The sequence below is a fragment of the Xenopus tropicalis genome, chromosome 8, assembly GCF_000004195.4.
Source record: "Xenopus tropicalis strain Nigerian chromosome 8, UCB_Xtro_10.0, whole genome shotgun sequence".
In the NCBI taxonomy this organism is placed as follows: Eukaryota; Metazoa; Chordata; class Amphibia; order Anura; family Pipidae; genus Xenopus; species Xenopus tropicalis.
The window spans coordinates 29,812,174-29,829,581 of NC_030684.2; the positions used below are offsets into that span (position 1 = coordinate 29,812,174).

The 17,408-nt window shown below is 39.1% G+C and overlaps 1 protein-coding gene across 4 annotated transcripts in view; it reads left to right on the forward strand.

The window, feature by feature from the left end:
• Nucleotides 1-17,408, forward strand: part of dennd1a (DENN domain containing 1A) — a 414,134-nt gene that overhangs the window by 191,595 nt on the left and 205,131 nt on the right. For all 4 annotated transcript variants that reach the window (XM_031890875.1, XM_031890876.1, XM_012953023.3 and 1 more), the window contains exon 10: nucleotides 12,873-12,973. In XM_031890875.1, coding sequence (XP_031746735.1) covers nucleotides 12,873-12,973 — 101 coding nt within the window. The remainder of the gene's footprint in view (nucleotides 1-12,872; nucleotides 12,974-17,408) is intronic.

A 17,408-nucleotide genomic window follows, 5' to 3' on the forward strand; every position in this document is an offset into this window, starting at 1 on the left:
TCCCACATCAGTGAGCAGTTCTAGAGAGAAAGACCACATACATTTTTTTTTTACTGCAGTTATCTTCAGCCCAAGACTCTAACCCACAGTGCTGATCTACAAATGGCAGCCCCAGCAAGGCACAGCTGGCATTACCCTCTTAAAGCTTGTAGGGATCCAATATCTAGTTTTTCTATTGTGTCAGTTTCTGTTGGATAGAGTCGGGACCTGATGCTGTAGTTCTGAATGTTGCTTTCCTACTTAAAAAAAAAACTTAAATGCACGGTAGATATAACAACACCTTTATGGCCGTGACAGACGGGGAGATTAGTCGCCATGCAACAAATCTCCCTGTTCGCGGGCGACTAATCTCCCCGAAATGCCATCCTTCCGGTGAGAATGTAAATCGCGGGTGGGATGGCACACGCTGCACAGCGTTTTGCCAAAATCGCTGAAGTTGCCTTGAGAGTAAACTTCAGCGATTTTGGCACCGTGCATGCCATCCCATCTGCAATTTACATTCTCGCCGGTGGGATGGCATTTCGGGGAGATTAGTTGCCCGCAACAAGGGAGATTTGTCACGACCCTTATAGAATAAAGTCAAACCTGAATTTTCCGTTCCAGCATTTTTTTTTACGTTTTCTTGGATTTCATGTTCTAATACATTTCTATGTAAGCATTTCCCACATTTTAATTATGTTTTCCCACATTTTATGTCATAAATATGCCGCATTTTCCTTAAAAGGGTAGTTCACCTTTAATTTACCTTTCAATATGTTTCAGAGTAGCCAGTTCTTAGCAACTTTTCAATTGGTCTTCAATTTTTATAGTTTTTTAATTAAGACCTTCTTTCCACTTATGCCATCTTTCAAGTGGGGGGGAGGGGGTCACTGACCACGGCACCAAATAACTATTGTTCTGTGAGGCTTCAATTTTTAGGTTATAGTTAGTTTTAAGTACTTATCTTTCTATTCAGGCCCTCTTATATTCATATTCCAGCCTTTCATTCAAACCACTGCCTGGTTGCTTGGATAATTTGGACCCGAGCAACCAGGTAGCTGTTGAAATCCCAAACTAGACACGCTAAACAAAAAGGGTAAATAATTAAAAAACAACAAAAAATTAAAAATGAAGACCAATTGCAGATTGTCTCAGAATAGCACTCTCTACGTCATAATAAAAGTTAATTTAAAGTTGAACAACCCCTTTTAAAATACCTGTTTATCCCTTGTGAATGTTACTTTTAAGCATTTAGGATCTCTTATCCGGAACCCCGTTATCCAGAACGTTCCGAATTACGGAAAGGCCATCTCCCATAGACTCCATTATAAGCAAATAATTCTAATTTTTAAAAATGATTTCCTTTTTCTCTGTAGTAATAAAACAGTACCTGTAGTTGATCCCAACTAAGATATAATTACCCCTTATTGGGGGCAGAACAGTCCTATTGGGTTTATTTAATGGTTAAATGATTCCCTTTTCTCTGTAATAATAAAACAGTACCTGTACTTGATCCCAACTAAGATATAATTACCCCTTATTGGGGGCAGAACAGCCCTATTGGGTTTATTTAATGGTTAAATGATTCCCTTTTCTCTGTAATAATAAAACAGTACCTGTACTTGATCCCAACTAAGATATAATTACCCCTTATTGGGGGCAGAACAGCCCTATTGGGTTTATTTAATGGTTAAATGATTCCCTTTTCTCTGTAATAATAAAACAGTACCCGTACTTGATCCCAACTAAGATATAATTACCCCTTATTGGGGCAGAACAGCCCTATTGGGTTTATTTAATGGTTAAATGATTCCCTTTTCTCTGTAATAATAAAACAGTACCTGTACTTGATCCCAACTAAGATATAATTACCCCTTATTGGGGCAGAACAGCCCTATTGGGTTTATTTAATGGTTAAATGATTCCCTTTTCTCTGTAATAATAAAACAGTACCTGTACTTGATCCCAACTAAGATATAATTACCCCTTATTGGGGCAGAACAGCCCTATTGGGTTTATTTAATGGTTAAATGATTCCCTTTTCTCTGTAATAATAAAACAGTACCTGTACTTGATCCCAACTAAGATATAATTACCCCTTATTGGGGCAGAACAGCCCTATTGGGTTTATTTAATGGTTAAATGATTCCCTTTTCTCTGTAATAATAAAACAGTACCTGTACTTGATCCCAACTAAGATATAATTACCCCTTATTGGGGCAGAACAGCCCTATTGGGTTTATTTAATGGTTAAATGATTCCCTTTTCTCTGTAATAATAAAACAGTACCTGTACTTGATCCCAACTAAGATATAATTACCCCTTATTGGGGCAGAACAGCCCTATTGGGTTTATTTAATGGTTAAATGATTCCCTTTTCTCTGTAATAATAAAACAGTACCTGTACTTGATCCCAACTAAGATATAATTACCCCTTATTGGGGCAGAACAGCCCTATTGGGTTTATTTAATGGTTAAATGATTCCCTTTTCTCTGTAATAATAAAACAGTACCTGTACTTGATCCCAACTAAGATATAATTACCCCTTATTGGGGGCAGAACAATCCTATTGGGTTTATTCAATATTTAAATGATTTTTAGCAGACTTATGGTATGGAGATCCAAATTACGGAAAGATTCCTTATCCGGAAAACCCCAGGTCCCAAGCATTCTGGATAACAGGTCCCATACCTGTAGTTTAGGCCATTCATAAAAAAACAGATTTTATGTGCCCCCATTTTCCTGGATTTTATGGGTTTTTTTCCCCCAGTCTCCTGTTAAATGTAAAAGCTGGGTTTGACTGTAATGCTAAATGTTTAATGAAAAATCATCTATATAAATGAAGATATTTCTGGCAGTCAGCTGCAGATATCTGCATTGTGTCATGGGAGTACATACTATAGGCGTAAGAGAACAAGTGGAGGCAGATTACAGCACAATATATTATTAAAGGGCTAATCTATTTTCATTTGTAATTTTGCCTATGGGTCTGCTTAATTGAAAGATTAAAACCTGAATATTTATTTCATGAAAGAGCTTTTATTGTAAGAGTTACAAATAGTTACATAATAAACAGTCCATATATAAGCTGTATCATTATCGGTACATTAGATAATTTTTAGAAAGTAGAACGATACGTGCAATAAGTATTGCCAAACCCTTTGAAAATGTGAATAGACATACATACGATAAGTGTACATTGAAAAGGGGCATGGGGCAGATGTGTTTATAATTGCCCTGCTCTTTTCCACATCTAGCGCATATATGTTCCTTCATCATTTCCATTTGTTTAACCTGTACAGTAGTTCTGTAGCTCTGACTGAGCTTGTTTATATGGAATTTTGTCTTCATTCTATTTTTGCTGAATGTTGATGTTCCCAAGAGTAGTTAAAAGCTAGAAGATGTGAGTGTGTTGGTTTGTGTAGATCATAAAGATCCAACCCGTAATGACAAGCTAGTGATTAGAGTCCATGTTGTTTCTTTACGGCTTTATGTTTTCCCTGTTTTGTTCCTAAATTTACAATACCTTTAGTTTTACCCTTCCCTTACAGTATGTCTTGATTTTCAGCCGGGGTAACAAAAGTGTTCTTGTCTGAGTTTCCTTATCTCAAGTAACGTTTGATTTGCTAGCAAGGTATGGGTCATTTATAGGGTTACTATTACGCTTCTTTTACAATTTGGTTGCTAATTCGATTTATTTGCCTCTGATCAATGTCCTATGAGCTTCTTACAGTATTGCTGGGTCACTGTTGAGAAATAGTTGATATTTTCTTCAGGCATGTCTGTGTTACAGCCTTTGTTTGTTAGGGTTGTTGTTTTGCCTCTATTGCCAAATGCAGGGTAGTCAGGGGTAGTCACAATTTTTATGCTATACTTTTTATTTCTAAATTACATTGTTTACATAGCAAATAATTCACTCTACCATTTACAATTTTATTCTGGAACCAACAAATGAATTTATTTTTAGTTGTAATATTGGTGTGTAGGCGCCATCTCAGTGCATTGTGCCTGAGTCTGAGCTTTCAGAAGGCGCTACACATTAGAGATGCTTTCAGATTAACTATTGTTTCTCCTACTCCCATGTAACTGGAGGAGTCCCAAGCCAGACTTGGATTTCTTACTATTGAGTGCTATTCTGATACCTACTGGGAGCTGCTATCTTGCTACCTTCCCATTGTTCTGCTGATTGGCTGCTGGGACGGAGGGGATATCACTCCAACTTGCAGCTCAGCAGTAAAGTGGGACTGAAGTTTACCAGAGCACAGGTCACATGGCTGTGGCACCCTGGGAAATGAAGAATATGGCTAGCCCTATGAGAAATCTCAAAATTAAATATACAAAAAACCTGTTTGCATTTTTGAAAAAACGATTTTGATGAAGAACTCTGCTGGAAAAGCTTTATTTACTGATGCATTTAAAAATAAAAAACATGCGTTCCCACGACAGTATTCCTTTAAATTATACATAAATGTTCTCTGACCAACCGATATTGCCATTTTTGACTTAGAAATCCAATCTGTTGTTTGAATAGTTAATGTAAAGCATTGTGTAATTTGCTGGCACTATATAAATTAAAGATGATGATTATTCAAATATGATAAAAATGTATCCCCCCCCCCCTTTTCCGAGGGGGAAAAAACCTACCCCATGCATCAATGAACTAAATATTGCTGAGTGCGTTATTGATTTTGGACCCATTTGTATTCGATTATTGTTTTTTTATATGCAACACTTATGTCCCCACCTAAAATGTTCTTAGGCCTTTGTGTGTTTAAAAGCCCAAGGAAAGTCAATTTATTTAGATTTATTTACTTCTCGTACACCTGTAAGGTCTTTTTCTGAATATTTGCTAAAGGGTTAGATGATTTTGTCTTTTACTGTCTGTTTTGCTAAAGGGTAGATAATTAAAGATCTTGTAGAATTCGGATGATGTGGACTTATGTTGCCATTTATTGGCAAGCTTATTGTTGACTCTATTCTTAATTGGAAACCCTGCTCAGAAGCACATAACGAAGCACTGTTTTATGATATTTTAACAGAATTGTTTCTATGTCTATGTCAACTAAACATTTATCATATATCATTAATATAAAGCCATTTAAATTTTTCCCATTCAGTTTTTTCCCCAAATATTAAGTAGTTCCAGTTTTGTGTGCAATGTGACAACTTAGCATAGTGTTATAGGGCACACACCAAATTGTGTGCTACACAAAAAATGTGTTGTTTTCTATGAGCAAACTTTGGGGGGAGGTTATTGTTTCTTTCCCCCATTTGCTTCCTGCCTGGACATGATTTTTTTTTGCCTAGACATTAGAATTTTCTACTGCTCATCACGTGAATTTACTCCTAATCTGTTCAACTCTTAGAGGGTCACAAATGACTAACATTGCCAAGAGAGCTTTGGGGTGTGATAACTATATAATAAGAAGGGACATCATGCTACTCTGTTCAATACTATGCCCATTGCAAGAAAAATAATAGTAAATTAGTTATTGTGGGTTTTTAGTATTCTAATGTATGGTTTTGGTCCAGCTACCGTTATAACTCTAGTCATCATCAGTGATGAAAAGAAACCATCTATCATGTAGCAAAAGCTACATGGTATAACTAGAAAGGGAGGTTTGAGAATAAACTTTATGTTGGTTTTAAATCTGATTGGTTGTTAGCTCCACCCACTTTTTTTTTACTTCTTTTTTTTAGCCACTATCGTATAGTAAAAAACGCTGTACAAAGTTTGGGGGCTCTGGGTTTAATAGTGTCAGAATGGCCCACTTTTTCTAAACTTTATCTTTAGTCTCCCAGTGACCAGCTGTGAAAAGTTTGGGGACATTTTGTCCATTAAAATCTGATTGGCTGTTGGATTGGTGGCTCCACCCACTTTTAAAAAAATCTTAAATTATTGTTACCCAGTAAAAATCTGAAAAAGTTTTAGGACCCTGGCGTAAATAGTATGGGAATGGCAGCATTTTAAATTTAAACCAATAATTCACTATGTATAATCTAATTGGATGTTGGTGGCTCCGTTCACTTATACTACTCTTGAACTGCAGTCCACCCTGAAGAGTTTGGGTACCATGGCGTTAGTTCTGTAAGAAATGCAGCAATTTAAATTCCCCCATTGAACATTAATGGGTGAAATCTGATTGGCTGTTCATAGCTCTGCCCACTTTTTTCACCCAACAAATATCATATTTTTGTTTAAGTGATTCAATTAGGTGGAGGAGTGTGGCTTCACAGCTTGAACATTGGCGGAAGTTAAATCTCCCCATTAAAGTCAGTGAAATTTAATTGGCTGTTGTTTGCCCCTCCCTTTTTGGGTCATCCAACAAATACTCTGGTTGACCCCCATGTGGCAGCAGTTCAAAGTCAATGGGAAAATTGGGGGGGTTCAGAGCGGTGTCACAAAAAGACGGGGTGCGGGATCACTTAGAAAAGCACCTGCAACCTGCTCCGCTATAGGGTGAAGAAGTGTGGAGTTTGGGTGTTGTACCCCTAAAACTGTAGGAGAAGTGTTTAGAAATGGGAGGGGCTTACTAGAAAGGCACCCGTATGGCTTTGCTCTATGCCTATATTTTATAGTATTTCCTGACTGAGACCACTAGGAGCCAAATAAAGCTAAAGAAATAGAGGGAGCCGCTTTCCCACATTAATCCTTGGTGAGTATTTAGTGCTTTATATCAGAAAAGCATGTTTTACTTATTTAATCATCCTTTTGTCTGCTATCTAAAAAGAAAAAGTCAATACACATTAACAGCTCATAGAACAAGAAATCACTCTTTTCTCGGAGATGGAAACTCACAATCTTATTGACTGCAGAATCTTCAAATGCGCAGCATTGAACTTTAAACAGAATAAAGCTCTGCATTTTCTCCTTTCTGTTATTATTATTGACGTCCTACCATTTTAAAGACGGTGCACTTTTAGGGTCTGGAAATCTTTTATCTATTAGATGCTTTATGGCACCTAAGTGGCATTAAGCTCCCATCTTATGAAACAATCTGTTTCAAAGTGCTGCTGTTCTGGCAAAGATCTGGTTCCATCAGCCTGTTGGATGTTGCGTTAGGCAAATATCTGCTGCCATCTGAAAAGCACAACAGGTTATGGAAGGGTGGTGGTTCTTTACATTCAAAACTCATTTGGTACCTACAAGAATTCCCATTTAGTATTTAACATGGGCCAGGGTTGGAAATACATTATCAATCTGATAGGTGTTGAACCCCCAGTCTTCTCCAGTAATGTCTAGTACGAGTAACAGGTGGTGATAGTAGGAGTTTCTCCGTAGGGGAGAGTGAGGAGAGGGCTGTGGGGCCACTTTTTTAAATAGCTTAGTGGCCATCTGTGGGTTCTGACAAATGGCACACATAATAGAATCTAAGGTGGGGGGGGTGTACCAATCAACCTTTTTTCTCGCAGAGCCATTGCTGTCAGCTTATTTACTCTAGGGGGTTTATTTGTCCATATAAGAAGAATGAGAATAGAGTCCATTTATTAAAAGAGCTGTGGGGGATGCATGCTGGGGCGTGTTGCAAAATATATATAGGATTTTAGGTTTTCACCTTAGGGTGCCCATAGGCTGGCGTCCTACGTTGACCCTGCCCCCACCCCTCCTCCCAAGGCATCACGCGCATGCGTCTCCTATGTCAGCTCTTTTAGCCACATATTAGTACAAATGCACATTTGTAAGTGGACGATGTTGCTTTAAGTATAAATCAACATATTAGGTTTTAAACAAATAAGAAAATGTAAAATTTAAACAAATAAGATACAGTTTATATAAATCATATTAAATCCTAGATCTGGGTATTGCAGACATATCCTTATTGCTTGAGGATTTAGTCTTGGGGGCCACGACTCTCTTATTACTTCATTACTTCTTAGGGCTCGGAATATCAAAACTGGCGAAGGCCTTGCAGAAGAAGATATTTATCTGCTGTATCGCCTTTATATTTAGAAATGAATGAGATGTCTCTCTTGCCTCTATTGTTCTGTTAAACTAAATCAGATGAAATAAACTGGGGAAATCTGCATTTGTATCAGCCAGAGCAGGGCATGAGAAGGCTCTTTTTGCATCTCTTTGATCTTTTCTTCCACTTTTCTGTAAAATGCTCATTTGTAAGTCTTTCGGCCTTGTGCTCTAAAGAAGGCGACCACAGTTACAGCCTACATTCGTGTCCTTCTAACCTCATTGTCAGGTCATAAAATGTGAACTTAACAGTCATTTTCTGAGATTCTCCTCTGGCTGATAACTCCTGTTTTTTTAATCCAAATGCACTTGTCTTAGCAGAACAGAATACCAGGTTTTCTTTTTACCTTCATGCATATTTGCTGGTGTTTATTACATTTAGAACTTACCATTTCTTTTTGATCAACGCCGGATTTCTAATTACGGCGTTGATTGTCATTTTGCCAATTAACTGGTCCACAGAAAGCTTTAAAGAAGAACTAATCCCTAAAATGTGGCTAAAAATGCCGTATTTTATATACTGAACTTATTGCACCAGCCTGTAAGTTCAGCATCTCTTCAGCAGCAATGGTCTAGGCTTTCAAATTTGTGCACAGGAGAACTCCATCTTGTAGAAGTGTCAGTGACGGTCAGGGCAGCTGTTGGAAAGCTAAGCTTACGGGTTGCTGCAAATTATCAAGCAGAAAGTGAGGTTTGTCTTTCATATAAGCTAATACTACAGGACTGATTATTAAATTCTGATGCTAATTGCAATGGTTTCAGAGCTGCCATGTAGTAATTACTGACGCTATTTTCTGCAGCTTTTCTTGGGGAATAAGTTCCTGTTAAATGAGGATCTGTAAATAACCCCAATAGTGTCATCAGAAAGCATGGGCCCTGTGCAAGGTAGGGAGCAGCAGGAGGGACATTGGGGCCCTGTGCAAGGTAGGGAGCAGCAGGAGGGACATTGGGGCCCTGTGCAAGGTAGGGAGCAGCAGGAGGGACAGTGGGGCCCTGTGCAAGGTAGGGAGCAGCAGGAGGGACAGTGGGGCCCTGTGCAAGGTAGGGAGCAGCAGGAGGGACAGTGGGGCCCTGTGCAAGGTAGGGAGAAGCAGGAGGGACAGTGGGGCCTGTGCAAGGTAGGGAGAAGCAGGAGGGACAGTGGGGCCTTGCCGTAAGAATGGGACTCAACATCGTCTCCTCACACTTCACAGATTCACTCCACCTTACAGTCCCTTAGCGCTCTAGAACTTGCATCCTGGGGATCTGTAAATGACCCCTTTAGTGTCAACATCAAGTATTCCAATCCACACTCACCAGCACACCCAGGCCTTTCCACTCTGTTCCACCTGGTGCACAGTACTTTTAGAGACGTCGGCACTCTCCACCATGATCCAAAATAGCACAAAATACCGGCACAACAGGATTTGTTTTAGCGGGATAAACCCTGCTGATTTTAATAGTAGCAAACCATGTAACGTTTCGGGGCACGCCCCTTCGTCAGACATGTCTGACGAAGGGGCGTGCCCCGAAACGTTACAAAATACCGGCACAACAGGATTTGTTTTAGCGGGATAAACCCTGCTGATTTTAATAGTAGCAAACCATGTAACATCAAGTATTCACCATTGCATTTTACACCTTTAAAAATAAAAGGAACATGCTTCTAAATTGAACATTTTACCAAAAACCTTACTGGTTCCAGCCAGCTAATTCATTTCTACTGGTTGCTTCCACAGGATAATCAGAAGAGGCTGTGTTAATTGGGGGGGCTATGGGAAGACCAAATGTAAATCAGGCATCATTGCCTACATGATGAGGATGATTTTCAGCTATATGTCCCCTTTTAAATCTTTAAAGATCATCAAAATTTCCTACACTGCAAAAATAAGGCAGCTGTTTGTTTGTCATAAATAAGCATGGCTATATTTTGGCAATAATTACCAGAGCTGCAGTTCATATAATCTATTGTTTGTTCTGTATAAGATTATTGCATGGCATGTCATCTTGCAGCTTCCTTTATGTACCACTAAGCCCTTGTCAGTTCGTCTGTTTTTAACCATCCACAGGGGCCTGTTATGCCTTCCAGTTTGTAGAAGGCTTTCATGGTTTGCCATTATCACTATTCTGCTTTTTGCATTTAATGTGGCAATGTCACATACTGTGTATTTTCTGGTGCTTCCGCCTACAGAGGAATCTAACCTCCATTCAACGAGGTAATTAATGCCTTTCAAGTTGTCTCACACAGACAACTTCTGGCAGAATCCATTCATAATGTTTTGAATGTTGTGTCTTAAACACTAAACAATGTGTCATCTGGCTGAATGCAAAAGTAATAGTGTTTTAGGGCTTTAAATTAACTAATGACAGATTATTAGGAGACTAGTAATTTAGTAAATTGTATTCTCCCATTTGTTGGGCAGTCAGATTGGAGAGGCGGTAAATCTACTTGTAAAGAATTATGTGCAGCCAGATAAAGGCTGGCAAAAGTATTATGAATATGGGTAAGGTGAAGGTTAACTGTGGTTTAAGCTGATAGAGCACACTGGGAAGTGGAGGGGCTAGATGGGTTAAGTAATGCTTTGTCACTCAAGGCTAGTTATGCAGTGCATAACCATTTAACAGCAAACCTTATGGTTATCCCAAAGATATAAGGGCTCATTAATAAAGTTGAAGGCACATTCTGACTCTTATGGGTTATGACGTGCAAAATTGGTGTGAACAAAAGTGTGGGTGCTAGGTACACTATAGACAAGACTCATGAGCCCCCACCCCAAAACTGCTAAACATCTGAATCCGACAATTCGCCAGCTAAAACGTGTCGAGATCACAAAGAAGTCAATGGCAGATGTTCCTTCCCTTCCCTGAAGAATCCTTCTTTGCTTTGAAACTTTACAGGTCTTCGGATTTTTGTGCAACAATTCAAAAAAGTAGAGGTTTCGTTGCAACAATTAGAAAACATTGATTTTTATGCAACTTTTTCTGCACGTACTTTTCCAGCTAAGACTTTTTAGTAAATGCCACACATTTTTGGAAATGGGTTTATTCGAATTTATAAAAGAAAAAAATGAGAAGAGTTTTATTAAATCTGCCCTAAATGTATCAGTTCTGTTCTGTGTGTTTTCTGTATTGTGTCTTCAAGCGTATGTTTATAATCATGTATAACATTTACACTTATCACAGGAAATGTCTTGTGGGTCTTCGTTTAGAATGATGATATTTTTTGAACTTGTCCCTATAAGTACAGTTGGGCATTGACCTGGTGACAGATTCCCATGTCATGCTGAAAAGGCCACACACGAGAGAACCATGGCCAGAATTTTTATACAAGAAACGGCAATCTGGTGGTGGATTGCCAGTGCTGGTAGCATGTGCCCCAGTAACAACAAATGGCATTATCTGTGCTTAGCAGAAGGCAAGACCTTTTCACTGGAAGCTTCCCAAGGACGCAGAGTCCCAGCTTCTTCTAAATAAACACACATAAACTTACTGCTTAATTTGTTGTTTCACTGATCTAGCACAGATCCAAGGAAGCATGACAAGCAACACATGTGGAAAATGAGGTCACACAAATCAAATTTCTAAATTAAAGGGGAACTACCATGAATGGGAATCTGCTTAACTTGGCTGGTCAGTCTACAGGGGAGCTCTGACTGAGAGACCTAGAGAAGTGTCTGTGAATCCAACATACTGGAATCTATGTGCCTGTACACACAGTTGCTTGTGTAGAGGTCTATAATATTGCTGCAATTGATGTGTCACTGGTATGGAGGAAGTCTCTGTTATACACTCAGTTACACCTGTATGTGGCTATTGCAGTAGGATTTGTATCTGCGTGTGTAAATTGCAGGAGGGTGACTGGCAGCTGATGTAAGTCTGCTGGTGAGCAGCACAAACCCAAATGCTGAGTCTGAAGTGTATATAAAGGGTATAAGCAATAAGCTGCTTTACTGTTATATGTACAAATGCAGCTTTATCAGCACCCAGCCCAGCCCGACTCCATTTCTTTATTTCCCTTTACACATGTTTGCTATAATATAAATTGTCAAAATGTTTGTCAAGACTTTCTATTTTTAATATATTATAATACTGAATACTCCAGTGGAATCTTCACAGCCCGAAAAGAAAATAACCCATAGATGTAAACTGTGCATCAACTCACCAGTAGAAGTGTTGGGTTTGGGTGCCAGGGCCCAAACCTATAGCCAGAGGGGCAGTTTAAACAGTTCACAAAAAATGAGCAGGCACTCCAAAAATCCAACATGCAGGCCAAGTAAAGTAAAAAATGCGTTTTCCAAGGGCCTGGAAAAAAAAGAGACTAAAAATGTGGGAAAACGAACATTTACAGGGGATAAAAACAGGGTTGTTTTTTTTAATGGAAAGTGATACTCATTCATTTTAAGCAATGTGGTACAGGTATAGGACCCATTATCCAGAATGCTCAGGACCAAGGGTTTTCCAGATAAGGGGTCTTACAATTATTTAGTTCTTCATACTTTAAGTCTACTAAAAAATCAATAAAACATTAAACCCAATAGGATTTTTTTTGCCTCCAATAAGGATTATTTATATCTTAGTTGGGATCAGTTACAAGGTTCTGTTTAATTATTACAGAGAAAAAGGAAACCAATTTTACAAATCAGAATTATGTGATTAATATGGAGTCTATGGGAGACGGGCTTTCCGTAATTCAGAGCTTTCTGGATAACGGGTTTCCGGATAAGGGATCCCATACCTGTACCAATGTTTCAAAGCTGAGTGGAAGAAAAGGAAAATGCTTTAGTCAAATGTGCTTTACCTAAAATAAAAGTGTTATCTGTAGTTCTTGCAACCACTGGTGAAACTAGGCTGGGGGGTATTCATAAACAGTACATTCTGCATACAGGATTTGCAATTTGTGTGTGGGCCCTATTTTCTGTTTTATTAAATAGGTTGTGTTCATACCTACAGCTGACTGCCTGCATTCATGGATCTTCCGCAATGCTCTTCCCAATGTACTGGCAACATGTTTACATCCCAGTTCTTCCTCCGCACCTGCTGGACTACTGCTGGTGAGTTTTATGTGCCCCTCTGATTATTTTAGTTCCATAATTAAGAAGTTTCAGTCTGCTGTACAAGAAGTGTATGTTCTGAATCAGACATATATGTACTGGTTACAGTGGTTTACATAATTAACAGGGTTGTTCACCTTTGAGTTGATGAGTATGATGTAGAGCAGGGATCCCCAACCTTTTATACCCGTAAGCCACATTCAAATGGAAAAAGGTTTGGAGAGCAACACAGGCATGAAAAATGTTCCTGGGGGTGTCAATGAGAGCTATAATTGGCTATTTGATAGCCCCTATGTTGACTGGAAGCTTGCAGAAGGGTCTGTTTGGCAATTACACTGGGTTTTTATGCAACCAAAAATTGCCTCCTAAACAGAAATTCAAAAATAAGCACCTGCTTTGAGGCCACTGGGAGCAACATCCAAAGGGGTTGGGGAGCAACATGTTGCTCATGGGCCACTGGTTGGGGATCACTGATGTAGAGAGTGCTATTCTGAGACAATATACAGTTAGTCTACATCAGGGATCCCCAACCTGTTATACATGTGAGCCACATTCAAATTAAAAAAGTGTTAGGGAGCAACACAAGTATGAAAAAGGTTCCTGGGGTGCCAATAAGAGCTATAATAGCCCCTATGTGGACTGGCAGCCTACAGAAGGCTCTGTTTGGCATTATACTTGGTTTTTATGGAACCAAAACTTGCCTCCTTACCAGAAATTCAAAAATGAGCACTTGCTCTGAGGCCACTGGGAGCAACATCCAAAGGGTTGGGGAGCAACATGTTGTTCACAAGCCACTGGTTGGGGAACACTAGTCTACATGTTTTAATTATTTGTGGTTTCTTATTAATTTCACTTTTTCTTTAGCAACTCTCCAATTTGGAATTTTAGCACATATCTGGTTGCTAGAGTCTATATTAACTTAGCAACCAGGAAGTTGTTTAAAAAAGAGGGATATGAATAGAGGATGGCCTTAATATAAAGATAAGTAATAAAAAGAATAGCAATAAAATGATAGCCTCAGAGAGACATATTTTTTTGGCTGCCAGGGTCAGTGACCCCTCATTTGAAAGCTGAAGGAAGTCAGAAGAAGGCAAATAATTAGAAAAATTACAAAAAATAAATAATGAAGACCGATTGAAAAGTTGCTTAGAACAGACCGTTTTCTAACATATTAAAAGTTAACTTAAAGGTGAACCACAATAATGCTTGTTGCTTGCCACTGGTTGCTCTCTTAGATAATTCTGGAGATTGAAGGTTCTTTATGATACAAACTCATTACAACAAACCTTGCAGCTCTATAGGTGACTTGTAACTTGTAAAATAAGTTATAGCTTTCCTGTTCATATTGCAGTAACTTTTCCGACCTTAGGGTTTGCATTCCGGGGGGGACAAATTTGCTTCATAGTTTGCAATACTGAGGGGAAATTTCCATCATATGACTTGCTGAGATCAATTACCGCTATATGATTTGTTTAACCCTGTCATTTTGCCTTCCCGACAAAGTTGCTTGAACCCCCGGTGACAAATTACAGTGCTATTTCTTTAAAATTACATAGACTTTTAATTAGTTTAATTACTGAATAAAGCAGTAGCAACACAGCAGATTAAAGACATGTAAGCCAAACAGACACGGCAGGATTTCTTGATCCTGTAGCTCCCCATCCTCCAGCGAGAGAGTCCGCACTGCGCTCTGTCCTATCTGAGCTGATGCCTCATCACATTTTATAATTAAGTTACTAAGGAAGCTGCTCAGTGGGGGATGTGGAAAACAGTGGAAGGTTCTCCCACTGCTCTGTTTGTGCTTTTAACTTTCACACTAATGATGCAGCATGAGAAAAATAAAAACTGTTTGCTTGAAAATCAGAAAGGCATTTTTTTCCTTGTATTTAAAAATTAGGTTTGTGTATATGTTATCTGAAGACCAATGACAATGTTATCCTTGTGCAGCCTAATTTTACCATAAGGTAACATAGTTATTCTTTTGTTAAAAGGCACTTCTTTTCATTTCAATCCCACATTCTACCATTTATACCAAGATCTCATTCCACAGCCAAAGGTTCACAAATGTGTTCCTCCTTTTGATTCTATAACAGCCTCTTCCCTTCTTGGAAGGCTTCCCACAACATATTGGAACACGTTGTTGTTGGGATTTGCCTTCATTCAGAGACAAGAGCATTATTGAGATATGACACTGATAATGGTTCTGTGTCTGAGTCACTGTTCCAGTTAATCCCAAAGTGTTAATTTATGTTGAGGTAAGGGCGCTGTGCAGGGTAGTGAAGTACTTCCACGCTCATCTTGGAAAACAGATCATATACATAGTTTGCTTTGTGGAAAAGCAAGAAAAAGCCTTCCCCCAGACTGTTACCATAAAGTGGCAGTAAGTTAGGTTGAAAAAAGACATGCCCATCAAGTTCAACCTTCTGTGGCTATGTAAAACCTGCCTAACTGCTGGTTGAGCCAGAGTAAGGCAAAAATCCCATTCTGATCCCCCCTGTGGAATTTCAGAACTGAATATAAAAAAAATCTAGTTGTGCTTTTAAAAAATAAATTTCAATGCAGGATTCTGCTGGAGAAGGTCTGTTATCTGATGTGGATTTCCCAAAGAAAAACAGCTCCAAACCCTTATTGTTCCTCCATACCTTATGTGTCAAACTGGCGGCCCGCTGGCCACATCCGGCCCGGTATGTAATTATATCCGCAGGGTTAGCGCAAGCATTTGTCGTCATTCAAGAGAGAGAGAGAGCTGGCGGGAGAAACCGGAGTTCTGGTGCTTGATTTTTTGGCTGGCATAGGTACACAGGGCAATATGGCTGCTGGCACAGGTACACAGGGCAATAATATGGCTGCTGGCACAGGTACACGGGGCAATAATATGGCTGCTGGCACAGGTACACGGGGCAATAATATGGCTGCTGGCACAGGTACACGGGGCAATAATATGGCTGCTGGCACAGGTACACGGGGCAATAATATGGCTGCTGGCACTCCAGCTCTGATAAAATGATATAAGAGCAAAGACAACTGAATTTTAGTGTGTTCAATAAATGTTTATCCTGTTCGGCCCGCAACCTAAAGTGTGTTTTGAATTTTGGCCCCCTGTACAATTGAGTTTGACACCCCTGCTCCATACCATTACAGGCAACATTACACATTGATTGCCATCTTGGAGTCAAGAAGAAATTTTCCCTTTGAGGCAAATTAGAGAGGCTTTAGATGGATTCTTTTTACCTCCCTCTGGATCACCTAGCAGTTAGGCAGTTTTTCATATCGACATAAAAGGTTGAACTTGATGGACTTGTGTTTTTTTTTCAACGTATGTTACTGATGTTGGTACCAAAGACAGTCTGGAAAGTAACTGTTCCAAATAACATTTTTACACACTACATGCTAAAGCACTTGGTGGGTCCTTTCTGTGGGATGGTGTTGTCTACCACTTTTTGAATAAACAGTTAATGCATCTAGACGTTTCCACTTCCACAATCTTTTCATTTAATGTTTAGAATGTTGTAGCAGAGAAGAAATTTGATGAACTGACATACTGGAGGCTTCCTCTGATAGTGTCACTGATCTTTCCTGTACAGCTATGAGATCGGTTTTGTGGAATGCTGGGGACCTGGGGGTTTTCTTTTATCATCATTCCTTAAGTCTACTAAAACACTTTAATGTGAAATAAATAACATTGTTTAGCCAAACTAAATCTATACCCCTAAATTCAGGTGACATTTACAAGGTTCACTATTCAGCAAAATTGAAAGATGATGCTTTTAATGCATTCCTAATACACATATTCAAGGTTTCATACCCGACAAGACTCTTCACTGTCACCATGTTGTGCTGCTTACTTGATGTCATAACAGTTGTTTGTATAATGTATATCATTTTAGCATAAATCATTGAGTTTTTTTGTTAAGCCAAAATATAAACATAAAACTACTGGATTTAAAATTGGCTGGTAAGCAGAGGGAAAGCTCCTGGCCCCATTACAATTGTACATTGAACTGTTTAACATTCTTCTTACCTCTGGATAGCGCTGGATTTTAAGTGCCAGCTAAAACCAGTTCTACTAATAAGGAAAACTGGGTTAATTTTTTGTCACAACCCTGCTTTATTCGCTCTCATATTTTGTCACCTGATTAGACTTGACATAATTCTTATCTCTAGGCTCATTAACGCAGCAGAGATTGTACAATACTGGGGCTCATTATTAAAGACTAGGCATTTTTGCGCTAGTTTATTACCCAGGAATCACTGTTATGCAAAGTTTAGACCCATGCAGACAGTGTCGGACTGACCCACCAGGATACCAGGAAAACTCTGTGTGGGCCCAGGTGTCAGTGGGCCCTCCTGCTCACACAGCCACTTTCCTTGTATGCTTTTACCATGGTCATTCCTCAATCCTATATGAGAACAAAGAAAATAAATAGTAGGAAGA